Raw genomic sequence first — 23,156 nt, forward strand, 5'->3', positions numbered from 1 at the left:
TCTACTGGCAGTTTCTGTTTTAATTTGTTTTGAATTTTATGAAATGTGTACATTCGTAGGAGGTCCAGGGAATAGATGAAATTAAATTTAGAATTATATAATTTATCTAGGTGCATGTAGATCCTAAACATATTTGTATATGAACAGACATATAATCTAGCACTCATTTATAAACAGACACCACACTTTGATTAAAAAAAAATAAAAAATTATTCATGCCAGCTAGTTTTACAAATTTTCTATGTGAAAACTATATTATAAAAGTAATTTTAAGTCTGTACTTACTGAAATAGTCTATATAGCCATGAATCCCTACATCAGAAAGAAATCATACAGCTTCAGTTTCCGTAAGAAGGACCGTATTATGCCAAAAAAAAAAAAAAAAATGTATGCTAAGACTGAACACATAAACGTCAAGCTATAACTGACTGGGCCTGTGGCCATAATGCTGCCCCTCCGTTCTCTGTGTTGATGTGCCATATGATGGTATACAGGTGTGGCTGAATGAATGTCTTCTCAGTTTCTTTCCTCACTTCCACATCCAGAAACCTGTATTTAAATGCAACACAGAATATATAGAAACAAATTGTAAACTAATATCTATAACTGCTTCTACCAGTGAGCCACTCCTCTCTGTCTACTGGACTGGGCTTGGTGTAGAAATCATAAACCATCATCCATTTGAAAACACTTTTAGTTTTTATTCCAGTGATCACATGAACCAATAAATGGTAATGCTTAGCCAGGGTTTTGTGGGAAGAAGGAATACATGTATCCCATTAATGATGAAACTGCAATTGAAGGCTCTCTTTCAGCTGAATTACCTCAGTACTACACTCACTCTACACATAAACAGACACTAAGCTGGTCTTGGGACTTCTGTACAGGAACAGCTAATTTCTGAGATCATGTACTTGGATCAATACTTTATTCATTGTAGTCACTAAGGCATTTTATATATATATTTCTCTATAAAAAGTATTACTACTAAGAATTATCTTGAATTGTCAGAGGTAGCGTTTTATTTTGGGCATATAAAAATATGAATTCATACATTTAATGTAAGATCAATATAGCATTAGAACTGATAATCTTAGTTAATTGAAATTTTTACTTTGGGTATAATTTTTATAAAACTGCCTTTCAGAATGCTAGCCATCTATTGAGAGGCTATGTTCAGAGTGACTCTCTAAAGAACCTAGACTGCATTGAGATTTTAGTCGCCAGGTAAAGTGAGAAATACAAGTCAAATTTTAAGAAAGACATCTGCAGATCTGTACCTTTTCATCCAGAATAGTTTGATTACCAGGTTCCTGTGAAAATTCCTTGTTCATAAAGGTCGTATTCTTTGTAAAGAACATATGACTTTAGACGATTGGGTAATGGAAGAAATGACATGAAGACGGGGCAGCGCAGGCGTAAACGTCCCATACACTTCCGGATCTTGAGGCGGCACAAATGTTTAAGAGAGCGAGGGTTTGCTAAAATGCAAAACAGGCACATTATCCAAAAGGAATAAGAATTGATTGATTTTTCAGTGATCTTAGCCAATGTATTTTATACTTAAGCCACCAAGATTTTCCTTTGTTGTGACCAAATTGGGAAGTAGCTTTTCACTTCTCATTGCAAATCTTATAGCTATGGTTTCAAACCACGTCATGTTAGAGTCCAAAGACTGGCATCAATTGTAGGTCTGGCCTGTAAGACGTAAAGCTCCTACATCTACATGTATTAACCCCTGTCCTGCCCCTCGGGGTCAGGCTAAAAACTAAAGATTCCATGGGGAAATTAGATAAAAGAAATTCTTCTTAGTTTGACTTAGGTGCTACTGTGAAACAATTTTGTTTGAAGGGTCATTTACTATCCTTTAGAGTCTTAGATCTTAGCATTTTCTCATCCCAGTTTTTAGTGCCATTTCATAGTTGTTTTTTTTTTTTTTAATATTTATTTATTTGCTTGCATTGAGTCTTTTTTGCGACTATCAGGATCTTCATTTTGTTGTAGCACAGTAGTTGCGGCATATCGGCATGTAGGATCTTTGTTCCCTGACCAGGGATTGAACCCATGTCCCCTGCAATGACAAGCTGATTCTTAACCACTGGACCATCAGGGAAGCCCCATTTCATAGTTTTTAATTCCTATGTCTATGGTGTTCCATAGGATCAAGAGAAAATTATTATCTACCTATATAATAATTATGTAACAGATTTCATCTATTGGGAAATGGTTAATAAGTACACATTAAGTACATACAATAACATTTTTTAGGTAGGAATAGTCTTTTTCTTGGTTTCTTCAGGTCAAGCTTTTAACTGAAGAGAACAATGTTCTGCAAAACAAGAGTTCAATTAGTATTTTTTGGTAAGAATGTTCAAGAAAGATACTTACTCAAGATAAAATGGATTTCTGACCAGAGCCCCTGTTTTTGGAGCACAGCTTTCAACTTTGAACAGATCCTAACTTGGTCAACATAATCCAGCATCACTCGAACAACCTTCCCAGACAGATGCTGCAGCCACGACAAAGTTATTACTTCACAGAACTGAGGAAGAAGATCAGAACGAGGAAAGTAAATGAGAACCGTAAGTACACAGTCATCAAAAGAACACTAAACTCAGAGTCAGGAACCAAAGGTTTCAGGTTCTTCATTTACAAACGAAGGTGTTGAACAAGAAAATATCTGTTGACTCTTAACATTGGGAAAAATGCATACATGCATGCTAAGTCATTTCAGTTGTGTCCAACCCTTTGCAACCCTATGCACTATAGCCCTCCAGGCTCCTCTGTTCCTGGGATTCTCCAGGCAAGAATACTGGATTGGGTTGCCATTTCCTCTTCCAGGGATCATTGGGAAAAATATTTACTACTAACTCTCCTGAACTTTGTAAGATACAATGAGGATTTAAAAGAGACTGTTGGATAATATTTATTATCCCTTTTGTTTGCCCACACTGCTGTCTGAATAAAGATTACCGTTCCAGCTTCACTTGCATCTAGATGTGGCCACCTGACTATGTCCTAGCTAATGGGATGTCAGTGGAAGTGTGAGCAACTCCCAGAATGCTGTTACAGAAGAGCAAAGTGTGCACTCCTTCCTGCCAGCCATCCGGCTCACTGCAGTGTGGGTGCGGGTTTCTCCTGTGAATCATGGAACTGTCCAGTTAAAACGCTGTTTACATTTGCCTTTATTTTATGAAAGGGGAATAAGCCATCTTATTAGAGCCACCTTCATTTGGGGTTTTCTGTCATTCATAACATAGTCCCACCCTGATACTTGAAGCATAAGATAGTTTCTACCTTTAAGTGATTTACATGTCCTTAGACAAGATAAAAGATGCCCATGTAAGAAGGCAAATAATACTATATGAAAAGTCAGGAAGCCATACAAGATGACATATTACCTAAACTAACCAAGTCATTCATTAATTATAACCTAAAAGTAACATACAATATTAAAATATTTGCTTATTTTTCAGAATTGATCCAAAGATTTTTTCATTATATTTTCAGATTTTAACAATATGAATTCAAGTATTTATAGTACATCTACTCTGAGCATAGATCTGTAAGCTGATGAAGGTGGTGAACAAAAGCTTACATTCATGTATTTGTAAGGAAGACAGATAATCAGTGAAATATTAAAAGAATTTTAGAAACTGATAAAAGTTTATAAAACTTTATAAACTGGTAAAAATTTATAAAAGCATTAAAGAGAATGATTAGGAAGCAGAACTACCTTAAATAAGATCAGTAGGGAAGGGCCTCTCTAAAGAGGTAGCACTTGAGATGAGGCCTGAAGGGTGGCAGCTATTTGAAAAATCAGGGGAAAGGCTCAAGTTGGGGAAAACAGAAGTGACCAGTTAGGCAGGGGGAAAGTAGGAGACTGGTGTGATGAAAGAAAAGAGAAAAAAGTCTCAAGAAGAGGAAAGTCAGCAACATTTACTGGGATTCTTTTTTCACCAGAAAGTGACAGAAAAGAAAATCATTAATCAAATGGTTTAGAATCAAAAACCTAGAGTACAGGGAACCCAGAAACATTCTAGCTAGATAACTCATTTCTTCAAAGAAAAAGCATAACTGCGATCATATAAAGCTGCAATCATTCTTCACAACCTTGTGCAGATGTTGCTTCATTTGTGAAATTCCCTGAGTAGAGTTAAATCACTTTTCCCTCCAAACTGTTTCTGTACTTTTTTCGTCTTTCTGTCATCAGGTTTATCATATATTTATCATATTAAAATCTTTCCAACCAGAGCTTCAGGAAAGAATGGAATTTTATCTGTTGCTGTAGTTCAGGGCCACCAATAATAACGACACAGGGTGACAGCTGCTATGGTGTGTACTTACCATAGTATCTTTGATAACTGTAGACGTCCAGCCTTCAAAAGCATAGAAACGATGAGCTTTGTCTCCGTGAGGACAATCAAAGCATCGCTCTGTGTCATACCCATAATTCAGCAGCATCCTGAGCATGACTTCATCTTTCAGAGTGTATTGCAGGGCCGATGGGAAATGTAAAGGGTTGACTCTGCAGAAGTAATTAACGTTCGCCCCGTGCCGTAGCAGCAGACTTACCAGCTCATAGTTGCCCATCCTGAGGGCTATCTGGAGACAGTTAACTGGGTCTTGATTAGGCAGAGCTCCAGCACTCAGAAGCAGCCTAACTGAAGAAAGGTCACCATTTGATACAGCGAAATACAGAGCTGACTTCCTGTGGTCATCGTAGTGTTTGCGGATTCTCTGATCGAGCATGAAATTCACATCAAATCCCGCCTGGATGAGAAGTTCCAGGCATTTGGGGTGTGCTCCTGCTGCTGCACAGTGAACTGGACTGATGCCACTCCGCTTAATGGCAGCAAAATCAGTAACGGGAACCAAAATCTTCAGAGCTCTGAGAATTTCAAAGTGCATTAAATTTTTTTTTTGTTAAGATGCAGCACTGACCTGTTTGTAACTGCTTTATACTGGCACTGGGTGGTATTAGTATCAGGTAATATTTAGACACCTCAACCAAAAAAAAAAAGCATAGTTCTTGCATGCAAAATCTCTAATACCAGGTAAAGTTACAGGTCTAAATAAAAAATTCAAAATTATCCCAGTCAGTGAGACCCAAGGCTCCTTGCATTGCCAAGTGACCTGATAATAAGATAGTTTTATGTCTCTTCAGTGGCTATAGAGGATATCTGAATTTACTAATTCCTAGCTGGTCCAGAGTTTCTTAATTTAAAAGGGGGTGTTGAAGTTGGAGGATCAGAGATGAAGAATATCAAGTTCCCAGAAACCACCCCCCAATCCCATAGCTGTTACTATTTCTATTTGCAATAGTGTGGTTGAACTTACAACAAGTGACCTCTGTCAGCTGCTACATGAATGGGCAGGTGACCTGAATTCTTAGGGACGTTGGCATCAGCTCCATACTCTAGCAAGAGAGTCACCGAGTCTGGATTTCCTCCGCTAGCAGCTTCAAGTAAGATGGAAGAAGAGTCAGAGGCCTGACCAAGAGCATTAGCTCCTAGGAGGAGAAAGAGTGATGTTATGTGAAGAGTCTTTTCACTGTACTGCTTAAGTATTCTTAAGTATAAATACACGTGCTGGCTGTCAGAGTAATTTTATAAGTTACATGTTTTCTAAGTTAAGAATCCCACGAGAAATAATTTTATAGGTTTTATTTTCAGACCTGCATACAGAAGCTTGCTTACCTCATAACACACATATAAGATGGCACTAACCGTCCTGTTGCACTGTCACCATGAATCTAATTGGATCTTATGGTGGAAAGGGTATTTGTTCTGTTTTAACTTGTTGCTAGGAGACTGTGCATACTAAGAGACACTAGCTGTTCTTAGTTGAAGTTGGAGACTGCTGATAGTTAAAAGGGTATATAGTACAGTACCCTGTAAGTTAAGTGCTCTGTGAATGGTGTGGGGAATAAGAGTATAGACACAGGCTGGCTTCTTGAAGATCTCAGGGCTGGGGCTGTGAGTGGGGCTGGGGTTGTAAGTGGGACTAGGAAGTGAAGGAAGGAGAAAGGAATTTTGGGTCAGTTTTGGAAGGCCTCTGAGTAAAATAGGCTTTCAACAAAGAGTAGCATTTGAATGGACAAAAGAAAAGGAGGACACTCTGGTCCCCTTCACAGCTCCTGTAAAAAAAGCTATGGTGACTTTAACTTAGTGTGGACTCCATAATCATTAGAATATAAAGTGGCTGCTCCAGAACCCCATTTCTGGAATGCTTTAAGAAGTGTCTAATAAGCCTCCATGTAATGAGTACTCGCTATGTACTAGTTCCTTTATGTATATAGTAATTTCTAAACTTCACAACAACCCTAGAAGTAGATGCTAACGTCTTCATTTTAAAGATGAAGACACAGCTTCATTGAGATTAAATGACTTCACCAGAGATGCACAACTAGTCAGCAAGGTAGTCAGGATTCATGCCAGGTGGACCAGACCCAGGGCCTATATCTATGATGATGCTATGCTACCAGTCTAGCAATGCCGGGTGGTAGACTAATATGATTTGGAATGAGACAGTTGTGGGGTCAAAGCCTGGCTCTGTTATTTAGTAGCCATGTGCAAATGACTGTAAAGGGGCTTACCTAAGGGAGATGCTCCCTCACTGAGGTCAACCCATACTGGTTTGTTTTTTTTTTTTAAGGTTAAGGATTTAAAATCTGTTGCTTGTTTCTTTGTATTTTAATCAATGATCTACACAAAAGGTTGCTCTTTTTGTGCAGATGAAGGATCCAGTGTTTACTTTGTTTTTCCAGCTAATGACCTGAGCCATCTCTGACAGCACTCATAACATTTTACTTGACATGTTTTATGGCCATTGATTGAGAACTAGCCTCTCCTTATATGATAGGAAGGATTTAGGTAAGTCTAAAAAGCAGAAAGTTGTTCTGTGCAGTCTAGAAAATGGGAAACCAGGACCATCTGTTGTTAGAGAAAGAAATAAGGCTTCTGGACACAAATGGGGAGGAGAATAAAGAAGATAATTCTAATATTGGGACTTTATGAAATCTTGGGAAAGATTTGCTTCTTTGAACAAGAGCTTTAGATAATACACTGCTTCATCTCACAGTGTCAATGGGGGGTCTCCTCAAAGACGGTAAATGCCAAAGTTCTCTGAGTCAGGGTTTGTGTGAGTTAAACCAGGATCTAAGATGGCCATAGCTACAGCGCTGGTGGCAGGAGAGGATGTGTTGAAGGGAAGTCCTGCAACTGGTACCATCGCCGAACCTCACTTCTCTCAAGGGTAAAATGAGAATTATGTCTACCTCACAGGGTTTGCAGAAGATTGTCTGAGGCAAAATAAGCAGCTTAATACCTGGTGCTTAGAAAGTAGTCAACATATGTAAGTTGCCTTCTTTCCCTTCTCTCAGAGTTTTGTTTATTACTAGAGAGGAGAACTGGGACTCACAAAGAAGAAATCAGGAAGAATTTCCTAATTATTCATCTGGTAACAGACTGGACTGCCTCATCACTTAGCTCAAGCAGAGAAAACATATAGAGGATTTTGTGAAGTCTTTCATTCTATGAATCTAAAAAAAACAGTCACACACAAAAATTAAACAGAAAGCAACCATCCTCTTAACATGGTCAGGGAACGTTAAGTAAAAGAGTAATCTGCAGCCTAGTAATTTCAGGGAATCTACTTCAGAGCAAGTAAGAAGTATTCAATCCCTATTTTAGGTTTTTTTCAGTAGCTAATGTATTTACATGTACTTTCATGAAATAGTAAATTAAGCTTAAATGAAATGTTAACATATTACTTTGAAGCTCTCAGTGAAGAGAACACTTTGGTCATGTTACCCTTTAGTAAAAGTGTGCTGACTGTATAGAAAAATCTTGCCTTTCCGCAGTAAGAGTTCCATGATTTCAGTGTGTCCGCTCTGGGCAGCAAGAGCAAGAGGAGTGAACCCGTAGGAGCTCTGTGGGTCAGGGTGTGCCCCGGAAGCCAGCAGGAGTGCCACTATGTCCCGTCTGCCCAGCTTGGCTGCTTCGTGGAGTGCTGTCCTCTTGTTGGCACACAACAGATTGACATTGGCTCCATGGCTGATCAGCAAGGAGGCCATATCGTAGGAGTCCTGTAGAACAGCTGGGAAATGGGAAATGAGGGAGGTGTCATGTTCAACAGGAAATTCAGGCCAGAGTATCTGATCAGCTAGTTTCCCTCAGGCTTCTTAAGGAGTTCTTCCTACCTGCCCCCCATGTGCCAACAATTTGTGCTTAGGAAAAAAATGAGGCACATATTAAATAATATTAATAGTGTTTTAATCAATATGGGCTACTTGCCTTTAAGTCATGACCAATTATTCATTGTCTATTGGCTACTTATGGAGAAGGCAATGGCACCCCACTCCAGTACTCTTGCCTGGCAAATCCCATGGAGGAGGAGCCTGGTAGGCTGCAGTCCATGGGGTCGCAAAGAGTCAGACACGACTGAGCGACTTCACTTTCACTTTTCACTTTCATGCATTGGAGAAGGAAATGGCAACCAACTCCAGGGTTCTTGCCTGGAGAATCCCAGGGACGGGGGAGCCTGGTGGGCTGCTGGCTTTGGGGTCGCACAGGGTTGGACATCACTGAAGCGACTTAGCAGCAGTAGCAGCATTGGCTACTTATGGGCTGAAAAACAAGGTTTTCATGTATCATCTTTATGTTCTCAAGAAAATAGGAATTTAAGTATCCAGTATAGCCCCAGGAATGTTTGTAGTTGCTTTACATAAAGAGAAACAAAAAAAGCTATAATTAGGAAATCGTTTTTAACCTCACACTTTGTAAACCAAATTCTCTAACTGGTATTTCTGCATTTATGCTGTTAATTCACATTTGGATGATAATCTTTAGTCCTTTAAGATTCTAGAACTTAATTTATCCATCTCCCTATCCATTCGCTAATTGTTGGCCCCAACTGTGTCTGAGGAATCTTGCTAGGTGTCAGACACTGAATCAGAATGAATTCTGCTCACCACTGTTTATAATGTGCCATATAAAGAGCTGCTGCTGCTGCTAAGTCGCTTCAGTCATGTCTGACTTTGTGCGACCCCAGAGACGGCAGCCCACCAGGCTACCCCGTCCCTGGGATTCTCCAGGCAAGAGCACTGGAGTGGGTTGCCATTTCCTTCTCCAATGCATGAAAGTGAAAAGTGAAAGTGAAATCGCTCAGTCGTGTCTGACTCCTAGCTACCCCATGGACTGCAGCCCACCAGGCTCCTCCGTCCATGGGACTTGCCAGGCAAGAGTACTGGAGTGGGGTGCCATTGCCTTCTCCAATATAAAGAGCTATATTGCTCTAAGACTAGAAATATGGAGTACCCAAGGGTATTGGGTCTTTTCAAAATCATAGAGTTGGCACTTTGTGCCCTTTCATTCTAGAAACACATGTCCTTTGTTTTAGGAAATAGCTTTCTTGACTTGTTTCACTGATGGCATTCTGCCACCACCTTGTGTGTTCTCTTTCTACTATTTCTGTTATTCACATGTTGCCCTTCTTCAGCGGTCATCCTAGTTCTCTTAGTTATTTTTCTTTCCTATTTTTCACGTCTTTTCTTCTTCTTTTCAGTTATGTAAGATAAAGCTTACATAACTTTATCTTGTAGCATTTTTAAATTTTTCTACCATATTTTTAATTTTCAAGAATGTTTTGTTATTTTTTTTAGTAGTGTCCTGATATTTTATAAATTTTCATTGATTTTTCTGAGAAAATTAATGATAACTTTCCCTTATATTTTATTTTCCCTTAATAATCTGTTTCTTCCAAGTTGCTTATCTTTGTTTGTTGGAGACTTTTCTCAGATAGTCCTTGGATATCTGCTCATGATTAAGAATTGGAAACTAAAAATCTGATTGGAAATTCTAAACACTGACTTAACTGAAGGTTGATATGCCTGGGCCATTTGTTGGGCAACTTCCAATTTCACTATTTTTAGTTCTTTCTCCTTGAGCTGATCAGAGAAGCCTGCTCTTGGAGGGTGAAGTTTTAGCTGCCAGCTTTCTAGAACTTGGTGGAGGAGAGCTGGGAGATCTCAGCTTGTGTTTGTTTCCTCCAGTATCTCAAATCCAGTATTCCTGCCCTTGCCTAATAATCTCCAGTCCTGAGAACCTTTGCTCACACTATTCAGAGAACAAACCTCCACAATTTTGCTGCGGTAGGGGAGGAATCTGACCCAGCAGGCTAGATTGGGAGAAGTAATCTAGACACCTGAGTACTGGTTTCTTAATAGTTTTCAATCAATTTTTCTATTTTAGCTGCTGTTCTTCATCCCTGTGTTCCAGGAGGTAACTATAGCCAACAGTTTCCAGGCCTTTCGATACAACTGCACTGGTTTTTGGCTTTCCCCACTCCGATTTAAGATTTGGCTTTCTTGTCACTTATTACTCATTGACCTGCTCTTCTGATTTTTAAAAGTCATGTTACTCTTGTCTCCTCTTCCAGTCTTCCCATTCTTCTGTATCTTAACCCTTTAAAACATTTAATGAACCGTACTTCTCCTGAAGACTCAGGAGGCAGCAAAATTAGTCATTCATATTTAATCTGCTGACTTTACCCAAACACTGGCTGCTTCTTCCTACTCTGCTCCTCTTCTATATTTCTTAGACCAAGATTAACTTGTTCAGCTGCGGTATCAGGCAAACAACCAGCTCATAATTGGGCAGACACTTTGCCTCACCTCGCAAGCCAGTCTATACAAAGCTTCTTGAGAGTCAGATACGACATGTGGTCAGTTGGGACTAGTGACAGTGCTGCAACTATGCACCAAAAAGCTGCGCCTGTGAAGCCCCTGGGTCTAGAGGAGACACAGGCCACAGACCGTTCTCCAGAGCCAAGGTGTTAATTTACCTGTAAGAAGAGGTGAATTGCCTTCGACATTCTTGGCATTTGGATTGCAGCCATTGAGAAGGAGAAAACTGACGTTTTCTAAGAGGCAATTGCTGACAGCCAAAAACAGTGGCGTTTCACCATTGTGGGTGGTTTGCTCCCACACACTGAGTTTTGAGGCTGAAATAAATCCATTAGACCACACAGATTAAAATATGAAAATAAATTTTAAACTTATTTCTCAGAAGCATCAAAGAAGAGTTGTAAAGGGAGTTTACCTTTCAGGGTGATTTCCAAAATGTTCTTATTTAATTGTACTGCAGCCTTATGAAGAGGAAGCCAGCCTATCTCATCTGCTTCATCAAAAGCTGAATGGTACTTGGTCAACTGTGACAATACATCTTCCTTACCTATTAGTATGTCAAATGAGGACATATTCACATTTGGCACACGTACAAGGCAGCCCATACTGCTTCTGAATTCCATCATCAAGGTTAGGGCATGAATGAAATTCTGGCACCACCTTTTATGAAAGACAAATGTAAATCGCATAGGGCAAATAAAGGCTTCCCTGGTGGCTCAGACAATAAAGAATTCACCTGCAATGCAGGAAATCTGGGTTCGATCCCTGGGTACAGAAGATCCCCTGAAGAAGGAAATGTCAACCCACCCCAGTAATCTTGCCTGGAAAATTCCACGGACAGAGGAGCCTGGCAGTCTATAGTCTGTGGGGTCACAAAAGGTCGGACTAACACACATGCAGGGAAATAAGTGATAAGGTCTTTCATCTAGCATTCCATATACCTGGGTCTGTGAATACCTGTCATCTTATCACATACAGAAAACAGTTCTGTTCACTGAGGAGCCCAGGAGGTCTTTGCTAAGTTGTGCTGAAGTAGTTTCTCTCAGGAAAGCCCATATCAGACTCCTGACAACCAGCTGTGGACTCCACAGTGTTCAGCATTTGGGAGATCCTGTTTCTAGGCTTCCTGAACTCAGAGGGAAAATGCTGCTAGTTGTCACCATCACATCTTACCACAAGTTGAAGGGGATAGAATAAGAAGAGTACTTAACTGTCTCTATTGTTTCAACTATCTTCTTATAGTAAGCACTCAAAAAGCTGCAGGGGAAAAAAATACATGTGAAATTCCAAAACTGAGGAAAAAAGTTAAGGATATAAAGCAAAAGGAAAGGATAAAGGCAATAGTAGTTAACCAGAAGTAAACTTATAATGAGGCCATAACTGAGGCATAATAGAAATACTTCAAAACGTAGCATAACTCTTTATGTGCTCCAAAGAAGCTTCTCTCTCATATGTCTCCCTCATCAGTTTCCTTAGGGCAAGAATTGTGAGAACCCAGATCACAGTTGGCCCTCAATCAATACTTGCTGAACTGAATCAAAGCTGTCTAGGATGGAAATGTCATATTATCACATTAAAATTTAAATGGCTACTCTATAGTGTCACTGAGTTTAGCAAAAATTATTTTTTTTAAAAAGTAAATAATCATGGTGTAAGATTTTTAAAAATTATTCATGGTCAGAATCTGTGCTCAAAAAACATTATTAGCAGTTTTTTTAAGTAATATTTTTATTAAAATATTTAAAGTTTTAAAGAACAATTTATGGATCTTAAACTATTTTTTAAATCTAGTAAGTAACAATTATCACCTTTCCATTTTTCTTTTGATTATTCAATGAACCTAGCTGGAAGAAAATAAATTCCCTTAGACAATCTGTCCTGCTTATAATCTGGTCAATCAAATTCTCTTAAACATTTAAAACTGTACTTAGTGATTTAGCATTGTATTAGTTTTCCATAACAGCTGTGTGAAATTACCACACACTGAGTGGCTTAAAATAAGACCAATTTATTATGTTCTGCAGTTCAGAAGTACAGAATGGGTCTTACTGGACCAAGGTCAATGTGTTGGTAGTGTTGTGTTCCTTCTGAAGGCTCTACGGAAGAATCCACTTCTTTGCCTTTTCCAGCTTCTAGAGGCCACCCGCATTTCTTAGTTCACTGACCCCCTTCTTCGATCATCAAAGCTAACAATGTTGGGCCATATTCTTCTACCCAGCCATCTCTCAGGATCTCTTTCTTCTGCCTCTCTCTTCCACTTTTAAAGACCCTTGTGATTACATTGGGCCTGTCTGGATAACCTAGGATAATCTTCCTATCCTAAAGTCAACTGATCAGCAATCTTAATTCCATCTGCAACCTTAATTCTCCATTGCCATGTAAGGTTACACAGTCATAAATTCTGGGGATTAGGACTGGACATCTTTCTGTTGGGGGGGAGCGCTTTATTCTTCCTGTCTCAAGTATATGCTTGTTTCCTAATTCCTTCAAATACCTGATCAAATCAGTAAACCTTGCTAAGTATCATACAATTCTTTCAGATCTAATCTTATAACTGTAGTCAACCTTAATTTCTTTGAAACATTTCAATACTCAATTAAAATCTCTTTTACCTTTCAATGTAAAATCATGACTTCAAAGTTAATCACAAGGTTAATACAACAGGTAATCCAATGAAATCCAATTTCTTTATAAAACTTTTAACTATTTAAAGATTATTTTAAAGATTGTTTCTAAATTTAACACAAAAGTGTAGGAATAGTGTGATCAAGAACAAAGACTCTGAAGCCAGGCTGTCTGGCTCTTTACTTACTAGCTCTGTGACTTTGGGTTAGTGGCTTAATTTCTCTATGCCTCAGTTTCTTCACCTCTAAGTGGGGATAATAATAGTACCAACCACATAGACAGGTAATGAGAATTAAAATTTAAATGAGTTAATATTTATGAAATGCTCAAAAGTGTGGCACACAATCATTCCAAGTGAGTGTTACTTTAAAAAATAAAAAAACCCAACTCTAGGTTTGATAAACTTCAACATCTCTACATTTAATTTTAAAATCTCTTGGAGTTAAAACACATTTATCCCATTTTACCTCCAGCAGGCAAATAGAGGTCATCATCCCAAGCAAATGGTTTATGATAACTACTCAGGGGCTTGAAACTGCTGACCAGCCAGACAGCATTTGACTAGGTGTGCGTGGCTGCAGACAGCCAACCGCAATATCCAGGGCAATTCTCTAGCTGTCACCATCACATCTTACCACAAGTTGAAAGGGATAGAATAAGAGGAGGGGTCCATGGGGTCCCTTCTTAGTGCTGTCATATCAGAACTCTGAATCTGCACCCTGCCGAAGGGGTAGTCTCTTCTGGGTTTAAGTTTATACAATTATTCCTTCTGATTTGAATAAAGACTTTGCCCTATCGCACCCACCCCACTAAGACTGACAATAACTTGTTGTGTCTCGCTGGTTTTATACATTTCCTTGATGCATTAGGGTTTTCTAGCCCTTCAAATTCTCATCTGTTTCTCCGTTTTGATTTCCAGTCTGCCTCGCCTCACTCATATTTGTAACTAACCTCCTCCAACTATTTTCTTTACTGCCTAATTAAATTCTGAATTATTTTCTAATTTCTCCTGTCTGGTCAGACATCGTCTCATAGATACTATTTAAACGATAGCTCCTTGGGTTCTGACTCTCTCTTCTGTTTTTGTCATAACACTAGCATCATGCTTATGACAAGTCTCAACTGTTGAATACCTATAATGCATTGCCAAAGAGATACCATTACCTCTCATCCTCAGGTGACTGCTGTGTAGTTCCTGGCTTGTGAATATCCTGTAAACTCTGTTGAATGATGAGCTGGGTGTCAAAGTCATCATCAATGTCTTCATCACTGGTGTAATTATCCATGTGGAATGCAGACAGATTTACTTTAAAGTCAAAATGAATTAAAAATATTTTTCCAGTTGTGGAAACAGATTATCAACTGATAAAAATTATAAATGAAATTCAGAAAACTAGAATAAATCATAGGATTGATAAATGAAAAAATGCAAAATTTAGAACACAAAATATTCATTTACAAATTTTTCAAAAACTCCACAGATTCCACATAAATTAGAAATTTTCCATGAGTAACCATCTACTTAAAAGCTTACTCAGGTAACACAAGTTTTCACATAAAACTTAAGTCATTGTAACGATGAAAATGTTCATATTGTTCTATTTTAAACTTAGCTTATGAGTTATTCTGTGATTATACCATTCACTCAAAAGAATATCTTTCCTACATGCAGTGAGTATTATGCTAGAAATATTTTATTAAATATTAAAAATAAACATGTTATAGGAATAAATGTGCTCTCATAATATAACATGTAACTGGAATAGTGGGGGAAAGCCCCAGTATATTTTATTAGGCAATATCTCAATGGCTTTAAAAGAACACTTCAGGTTTAACATAGAATAGGTTTGATCACATACCAAAGACGTTTTACCTTTTGTTATATCCTCTAGGACAGCACTGAAGTTTTCACCGTTAAGGATTAGCACATCAGAATTTTCATTTATATTTAGGATCTCCACTCCCCAGTAGTGACTATTCCATTAATAGCTTTACTATAAATACTTGATCATAAGACAGTCTGGCACATTCCCCTTGTTTTTTACATGTGGTTTAGCTCTGTTTGGAAACATGGTCTCTTTACTTCACTGCTGTATCCATGAAGTTTAAAAGATGAAACATTTCATTCCTGGAATAAAATGCTTTAGCAGGAGGTTGACTGTGTGAGGTGAACTCTTCCTCTGAGGACTCATGCACATAGCCATGGCAAACCAGAATCAATTTTTCATGTAAGAGAAGCCAAACATTTTGCTCTGACTGAATTATCAAAAATGACTGTCCCTATGGTCCTGATTCACTGGGAAGCTGCACCTACATTTTCTTTGAATTACAGAGCTGCAGCCTAAAATATCCAGGGAATCTTAAAGAAGGAATTAACTCCACACAAGATAATAAAATTTTTACTATAAGTTTGTTTTGTTGAAATGTTTAAAAATGGATAATGTACACTAGTATTATGATTGCATACTAAATAATAAGAATAATAACTATTAAAAATAACACAGAGCCCACCTGGCATTTCCAATTAAATGTGAAGCAAATGCCAAGAAGCATGATACCACCTCCAGTGTGCAGGATCTCCCTCCAGTCGTCTTACCGCCTTTGCTTGTCAGCCTCAGTGCTTTGAGTTTCCTTTCCTTGTCACAGGGGTACTGTGAGAAATATGGATCTGACGTTTTAAGAATAAGACAGAAGGGGTTTAGTTCTGAAATTGTTTCAGCATTTTCCTTATTTACAATTTATGTATTTTAAATGTTTGTGTATAATCACAATAGTTGAATAGAAAGTAAATTATTACTGAAGCTGATGAAATGACTTAACACTTGTGAAAAAGATAATTTTTGATATTAGTTAAAATTTTATCCAGCTAGTCTTCCCAAATCTGTTTTTCACATATATATCAAACTAAAAAAAGGAACTAAATAAAAGTTTCAAAGATTTTCCATATGACTCCAATACACATTTCATGTTTTTCTTCACAGTTGTCTGTGATCTCAAGAAACCATCTGGAAGGCTGTACTCCAATTGAGAGTGGCATATCACGGAGGAGAACAATGTAAGACCATTCACAAAGATCACCTAAAAGAATTACTCCAAGATACTTGTATATATTTTCAAGTAAGCAAAGGCAATATCTTTTGTAACTTGTTTCAGATGTTTTATTAAGTTGTCCAATTTAGTCATCTAATTGACAAAGCAAAGCAACCCCACGTTTGATCCAGTGTTGAGTAGGTTGATCTGTTTTCAACAACATTGCAATGACAAAGTTAGTAGAATGTCCTGTGGTGGAAAGAGTTCCTTTACGTTCACTTGTCTTGTAAAGAGGACAGACATAGGCATTCGACTTCACGATCTTAGACTTTATAGCTTGAAAAGAAAAGGAAATACAGTCATTTGATAAAGGGAAAACAGTCACTGGTACTAAAAGAACAACTATTTATCCTGTAATAAAATGACCAGTACTAAATCTCAGACCACGATTATGATATTTGAATATTTTAAAGTTGTTCTTTTGGCTTTTCTTTTTTCATAGTTGGCATATAACAATGGTTGTGAAACAAGGTGAGTGATTTCAATATGCTATGTGATTTTAAAGACCTGATCACTTAGCAAGTATGAAAACACTCAAGAGGACTTAGGAGATACTGGATGCTTGGGGCTGGTGCACTGAGACGACCCAGAGGGATGGTACGGGGAGGGAGGAGGGAGGGGCGTTCAGAATGGGGAACATGTGTATACCTGTGGCGGATTCATGTTGATGTATGGCAAAACCAATACAATATTGTAAAGTAATTAACCTCCAATTAAAATAAATACATTTATATTTAAAAAAACGGAGAAACAAAACACAGCATGGGTAATGGGGGAGACGCAAAAAGAGAAACACAGTTGCTTAGAGTTCTAATATAAGAAATCCATAAATTAGAAGAAATTGAAGTTACTATTAGTTTTCACCAGGTTATTACTCGGAAATATACACTAACTCACAAAAATAATCTCTACACAATTCTTGCAAAGCCAGATATGAGATATCAGGAATCTTTCTAAACTGAGGCCACATCATAGTTATAAATGAACTGCTTTAGAAATGGCATTCTATCATGTATACTATCATGTAAGAATTGAATCGCCAGTCTATGTCTGACGCAGGATACAGCATGCTTGGGGCTGGTGCATGGGGATGACCCACAGATATGTTATGGGGAGGGAGGTGGGAGGGGGGTTCATGTTTGGGAACACATGTAAGAATTAAAGATTTTAAAATTAAAAATAAATAAACAAATAAATAAAAAATAAAATTAAAAAAAAAGAAATAAAAACAATAGGTTGAGTGGTAATTGGGTGATTTGTAAATGTTTTCATTTACAGTTATTTGAGAATTTTAAAAAATAGAGAGGAACGACAAAAGAATGAGCCTTGAGGCTCATTGTTCACATTTGGTGGGAAAATGATGATGGCAAAAAGGAGGAAGCAAGTAGGTTTTACAAGGGGGCAAAGCTGGTCTCCACCCCTAGAGGCTTGGGTCACCTGGCTGGTTCCTAGGCCTAGGAGTTTCTTATAGCCAGAAAACTCTAGTCAATAACTGGAGACTATATGTCAAACCTGTCTGTGTCTCTAAGATGTGTACAAAGGCACTTCAGAATCAAAATATTGATGGGAAGCTCTAGATTTGGAGAAGTGAAGGGGAGGGGCAAAGAAAATGTTATATCCCATGTGATAAGAGCAAAAAGAGGCAAAATAATAGTCATAAAATAATAAAAATGCAACACAAAAAGGGGGAGCAATATATTTCCAATATAAAGATTAAATCAGTATTTACTATAATTGAACAAATCTAATAGGTCTGAGCAGAGACTTATTTGGAAAGCAGTTAAAAATATCTATCATTACGCTCCATACAACTCTACAAAGTTTTGTTAGAAATATATTTACTTGGTTTTATCCATATGATGGGCATCAGGTCAAACAGAAGTTTGGGGTACTGTTCAGCAAGCAATCCACTGTGAAGAGAAATTGATAGATGTTTATTAGAAGTAAAACGAAATCTGCATCTTAGAAATTGTGACTTTTAATACAAGAGAGGACCAGAGATATGCAGGGAAAAAATGTCAAAACAAAACCAAGTAAAAGGCAATGAAAAATTGAGAAAAACAGAAGAAAATTATGGAAAGGTAATGTGTTAAATAGTGGACAAATATCAATTACTGCCACTTTAAAAGTAATGTCCATGAGGCAGACACTATGCTGTTATATTTGACCGTCACAATACTCTTGGCCCCATTCCAATTCCTATTTCACAGATGAAGAGTGGAGACTCAGAGAGGCTGAGTACTTTTCTCACAGTAACAGAGTTCTTAAGTGCCAGTGTCAGGATTCGAACATAGAGCTACCTAGAAAATGTAGTTTATCTTTCCTATGTTACATTGCATATTTGTTTGCTTATAAGATGGAAGGAAGAAAGAAATGAAAAGATGAATACATATATAAGAAAAAGTAAGTTAAGAGAAACATCATGAGAATGAAGAAAATGAAAGAGAAATAATCACACGAGCTATGTGCAGCTAACTCTCCTTATATCCCTGTCTTAGGACCATCTCTGTAGAACCACCTTCATGCTCCTTTTAAAAAAAAAAAAATTATTTATTTTAATTGGAGGCTAATTACTTTACAATATTGTAGTGGGTTTTGCCATACATTGACATGAATCGGCCATGGGTTTACATGTGTTCCCCATCCTGACCCTCCCTCCCAGCTCCCTCCCCATGCCATCCCTCAGGGTCATCGCAGTGCACCAGCCCTGACACCCTGTCTCATGCATCGAACCTGAACTGGCGATCTTTTTCACATATGATAATATACATGTTCCAATGCTATTCTCTCAGATCATCCCACACTCACCCTCTCCCACAGAGTCCGAAAGACTGTTCTATACATCTGTGTCTCTTTTGCTGTCTCGCATACAGGGTTATCGTTACCATCTTTCTAAATTCCATATATATGCGTTAGTATACTGTGTTGGTGTTTTTCTTTCTGGCTTACTTCACTCTGTATAATAGGCTCCAGTTTCATCCACCTCATTAGAACTGATTCAAATGTATTCTTTTTTATGGCTCAGTAATACTCCATTGTGTATATGTACCACAGCTTTCTTATCCATTCATCTGTTGATGGACATCTAGGTTGCTTCCATGTCCTGGCTATTATAAACAGTGCTGCGATGAACATTGAGGTACACATGTCTCTTTCAGTTCTGGTTTCCTTGGTGTGTATGCCCAGCAGTGGGATTGCTGGGTCATATGGCAGCTCTATTTCCAGTTTTTTCAGGAATCTCCACACTGTTCTCCATAGTGGCTGTACTAGTTTGCATTCCCACCAACAGTGTATGAGGGTTCCCTTTTCTCCACACCCTCTCCAGCATTTATTGTTTGTAGATTTTTGGATCAAAGCCATTCTGACTGGAGTGAGACAGTACCTCATTGTGATTTTGATTTGCATTTCTCTGATAATGAGTGATGTTGACTTCATGCTCCTTCTTAAGCAATTTTCCCTTCCTTGACTTTTAACCCTTTCTTGATAGGAAAGTCTAACCCTGACTCTGGAAATAGCAGATTATGCTAAGTAATGGATTGTTAAAGAGCAGAGTTCCAAGGGAAATAATCTTTCCCTTTCTCTCTTATCTATCTGTCTGTTTACATAGACACATACACACACACACAAATCTAAGCATTGATTAGTTTCCTATGCTGGAAATTCAGTATTTATTTATTTTGGCTGTGCTACATGTCTTGTGGGATCTTAGTTCCCCAACCAGGGATTGAACCTGGGCCACTGCAGTGAAAGCACCAAGTTCTAACCACTGGACAGCCAGGGTATTCCCTCAGTATTTATTCTAAATATTTATTTATTATATCATCAAAATATAAGAAAAAGTTTTCCATTCACCAGTAGAAATGGGACCTTTACTATAACTGTAAATTATTTAAAAGTGAGGTGCTCCTACACATTACAAAACAGAAGGTAACTCATAAAACAGAAGAAGGAAAATAAATTCAACTAACTTTTCTACTGGTAAGACCATTGAAATATTAACTCAAAATTGTTCAGAACCTAAAATTACTCACTTACTGATTGCTTCAGCCTGAATAATGATTTATGGCAAGAATTCTAATATTATCTATTAGTTGTCATATTCTCTAGAAGAAGCCTTTTGGCTGTGGAGGATGGCAAGGGTGAAGGGCAGCAGACAGCTTATCTCACCTATGATTCAGCTACAACTAAAGAGTCTGCAGTTGAAACTACTGACCTTGTTCTGTCCCAGCGAGCTCCATCAAGATATAATCCATGGATATAAACACCATCTTCTGGTGCTTCCTTAGAGGTATCAAAAGGAATAACCTGAAGGCAGAAACAAATGCTAGTAGAGATTTCCTCCCTAGGTAAATGTCTCATAAAGAAAGTATTACCTAAATTTTCAGAACACATTCAGAGAAACTTGTCCATATAATAGCTTCTTAAACTATATTTTTTTCTCAGTGAAATATAATTTTAAAATAATACAGTTCTTTTTAAAGTATTTTATCTGGTTTTATTGTACATCATATTGATTTCCACTAAAATAGAAAAGCAGTGTTGGATTATTTGAATTGAATATTGAGATGTATAACAATTCTCTCATGGAGACAGCAAGGCAAATACTATATACTTTCTTCATAAATACAAAGAATGGAAAGAAGAAGAATTATTTGCAATGGGCAATAAAAATATGAATTCTTAATGTCCTCCTTGCTTAAATACATGCCTTTGATGTAATGATATGCTCTGGAGTTTAAGGAGTTTACTGTACCTCAAATTCATATCCCAGTAAGTCAATAGGGATGGTATATTTTCTGGCATAATTCTGCATTGCTCCAGTTAAAAAGGCTTGGGTGAAAAAGAAGCCTGAGAGCCAAAACACACAAGGTTTTCCTGAATTATACCAGTCCTATAAAGGAAAAACAAACATGTTCCTTTTACTTACTGAAGAATTACCTGACATACAGTTACTGATTCTGGTTTCTGTGTATGCTGCCCACACTTTCCATCACGGGACTCTCTTTCCTGACACCACACATACCACCTTTATTGGCCCTCCTACCTTTTATCCCTTCCCATTACTCTTCTTGGGAAATTCAAACTAATTTTAACATTAACCTGAATAAAACAAACTTTATTTGTTGTGAAAGATTAAAATCTTTTGTAAAAAGACAAATGTAAATTATTTGAGGCCTTACTATATTACTTAATCCCACTCAAAAGCAGCCATCTTTAGAAATCCTATATATTGTCTAACTACAGCCCTCATGTGTTGGTTCCAATTCCTTGATTCTCTTAACCTCCCTGCCTCCGCACCACGATTCTGGCCCCACTTTAGATATACTGGTCTTCTTTCCCAATCATGTGTACCTCTTTTTGTTTCTTCCCTTTCTCTGCTCAATACATCTATAATGATGCTGCCAGAGTACACCTCTCCATGCATGGTTTAGATGGCTCAACGTCTCATATATTACTTCAGTGATCTACTACTACCCTACCAAGGTAAAGCCTAAAACACCTCAAGTCTCCCATTCAAGATACTTCATAAGCTGGTCCCAAATTGTATTCATATATCTATCCCTTTTAGTTCCCCTTTAAACATCTGACATTCTGATCAAATGGTGGCCTCTTCTCTGCAGTTGGTAAACTTCTCCTGTTTTTTCTGTTTATCTTAAAGTGGCATGACTCATATCCCTCTATGGGATGAATCCTCCTAACATTTCAACTGAAACACCACTCTGGTGGTGGAGCTCTACCTTCTGGCGTGGGCATGTGATTCATGCCAAGCTGATCATACTCCAGTCATAGTGACTGATTCAGGAAAGGACATGTAACCCAATCAAAGCCAGAGATGTACAGACTCTTGCTGGGACTTCTGGGGAAAAAGATTCACTCTAAACAGTTTTGTGGATATGAGGCTAGAGCTTCTATTGCTATCCTGCTGCCATCAAACAAGAACATAGAGTGGAGTTAACCCACAGAGACTGAAGCCAAGCGATGAAGGGCAAGATGCCAGGATCAGGTAACTGCATTTGCACCCTAGGTCAAAAGTTGACTGGAGTCACTTTACTCCCTGGATTTTTCAGTTACATGAAGGAATGAATTTAATTTTGCTTTCATCAAAAATTTTACTAAATAATCAATCCTAAATGATATACTGTCTTTCATCCTACAGGTGTCTCTAAGCCCTCTTCCTTTATTTGCAGTGTCCAAAACCATTCATCCTTTAGACCAGCTCACATGCTACCTCATCCAAAAACCAACTGTTTTCTTATGTTAAAAAAACTCTCTCCCTTTTTTGAATTCCTGGAGCATTTTACATGTCGGTCTTTTATGACACATCCCTTACTATACTGAATTAACTTTTTCTTAGATACACAGGGTATCATCTGAGGGCTATTGGCAAACTGAAGGCAACCTGGCAACCCTGTCTAATGACAAGATGCTTTGGACAAAGTGAGTCTCAATTCACATTTGAATGAACAGATGAATCAATAAAATGAACTTTGGCTCTGAGTGAGCAGCACACTATGGGAAGGAGTCAGCTTTGCTTCCTGGGAAGAAGAGAACAAACCACTGCTGGAGATGTTTCAACTGTACAAGCTGCCAGATCAAGAAGAGGTAAAGACAGAGATGGAGCTCAGTAAGGGTACAAGCCAGGCAGAATGAGCACCATGCAGAGAAAGCTGTAAGAACCCAGAAAGCAAGTATATAGAACATCCCCTTGCTCACTTCAGGTCTTCATTTAGCCAAGAATGTCATGAATGTCTGG

At 38.0% G+C, this 23,156-nt stretch overlaps 3 protein-coding genes across 3 annotated transcripts in view; 1 reads left to right on the forward strand and 2 right to left on the reverse strand.

Moving 5' to 3' along the window:
- APPL1 (adaptor protein, phosphotyrosine interacting with PH domain and leucine zipper 1) overlaps positions 1–2,412 on the forward strand; it is a 35,807-nt gene extending 33,395 nt beyond the window's left edge. Inside the window, exon 23 of the transcript XR_008199843.1 lies at positions 2,300–2,412. The gene's annotated coding sequence lies outside the window, so the exon portion shown is untranslated. The remainder of the gene's footprint in view (positions 1–2,299) is intronic.
- On the reverse strand, positions 188–14,606 carry ASB14 (ankyrin repeat and SOCS box containing 14). Its single transcript, XM_052638413.1, has 10 exons — positions 14,477–14,606; positions 11,900–11,944; positions 11,103–11,236; positions 10,846–11,004; positions 7,855–8,100; positions 5,341–5,512; positions 4,348–4,891; positions 2,389–2,542; positions 1,281–1,481; positions 188–549 (listed from the first exon to the last, which is right to left on the reverse strand). Exons 1-9 carry the CDS (start codon positions 14,596–14,598, stop codon positions 1,303–1,305), a joined length of 1,755 nt encoding a protein of 584 aa, XP_052494373.1. The 5' UTR covers positions 14,599–14,606; the 3' UTR covers positions 188–549; positions 1,281–1,302.
- Positions 14,607–16,487: 1,881 nt separating this feature from the next.
- The window catches only part of DNAH12 (dynein axonemal heavy chain 12), a 167,516-nt gene continuing 160,847 nt past the window's right edge, over positions 16,488–23,156 (reverse strand). The window contains exons 70-73 of the mRNA XM_052636568.1: positions 21,156–21,293; positions 20,616–20,707; positions 18,245–18,312; positions 16,488–16,678 (exon numbers count right to left, since the gene is read on the reverse strand). Coding sequence (XP_052492528.1) covers positions 16,488–16,678; positions 18,245–18,312; positions 20,616–20,707; positions 21,156–21,293 — 489 coding nt within the window. The remainder of the gene's footprint in view (positions 16,679–18,244; positions 18,313–20,615; positions 20,708–21,155; positions 21,294–23,156) is intronic.

Source organism: Budorcas taxicolor, chromosome 1 (genome assembly GCF_023091745.1).
Source record: "Budorcas taxicolor isolate Tak-1 chromosome 1, Takin1.1, whole genome shotgun sequence".
Classification (NCBI taxonomy): domain Eukaryota; kingdom Metazoa; phylum Chordata; class Mammalia; order Artiodactyla; family Bovidae; genus Budorcas; species Budorcas taxicolor.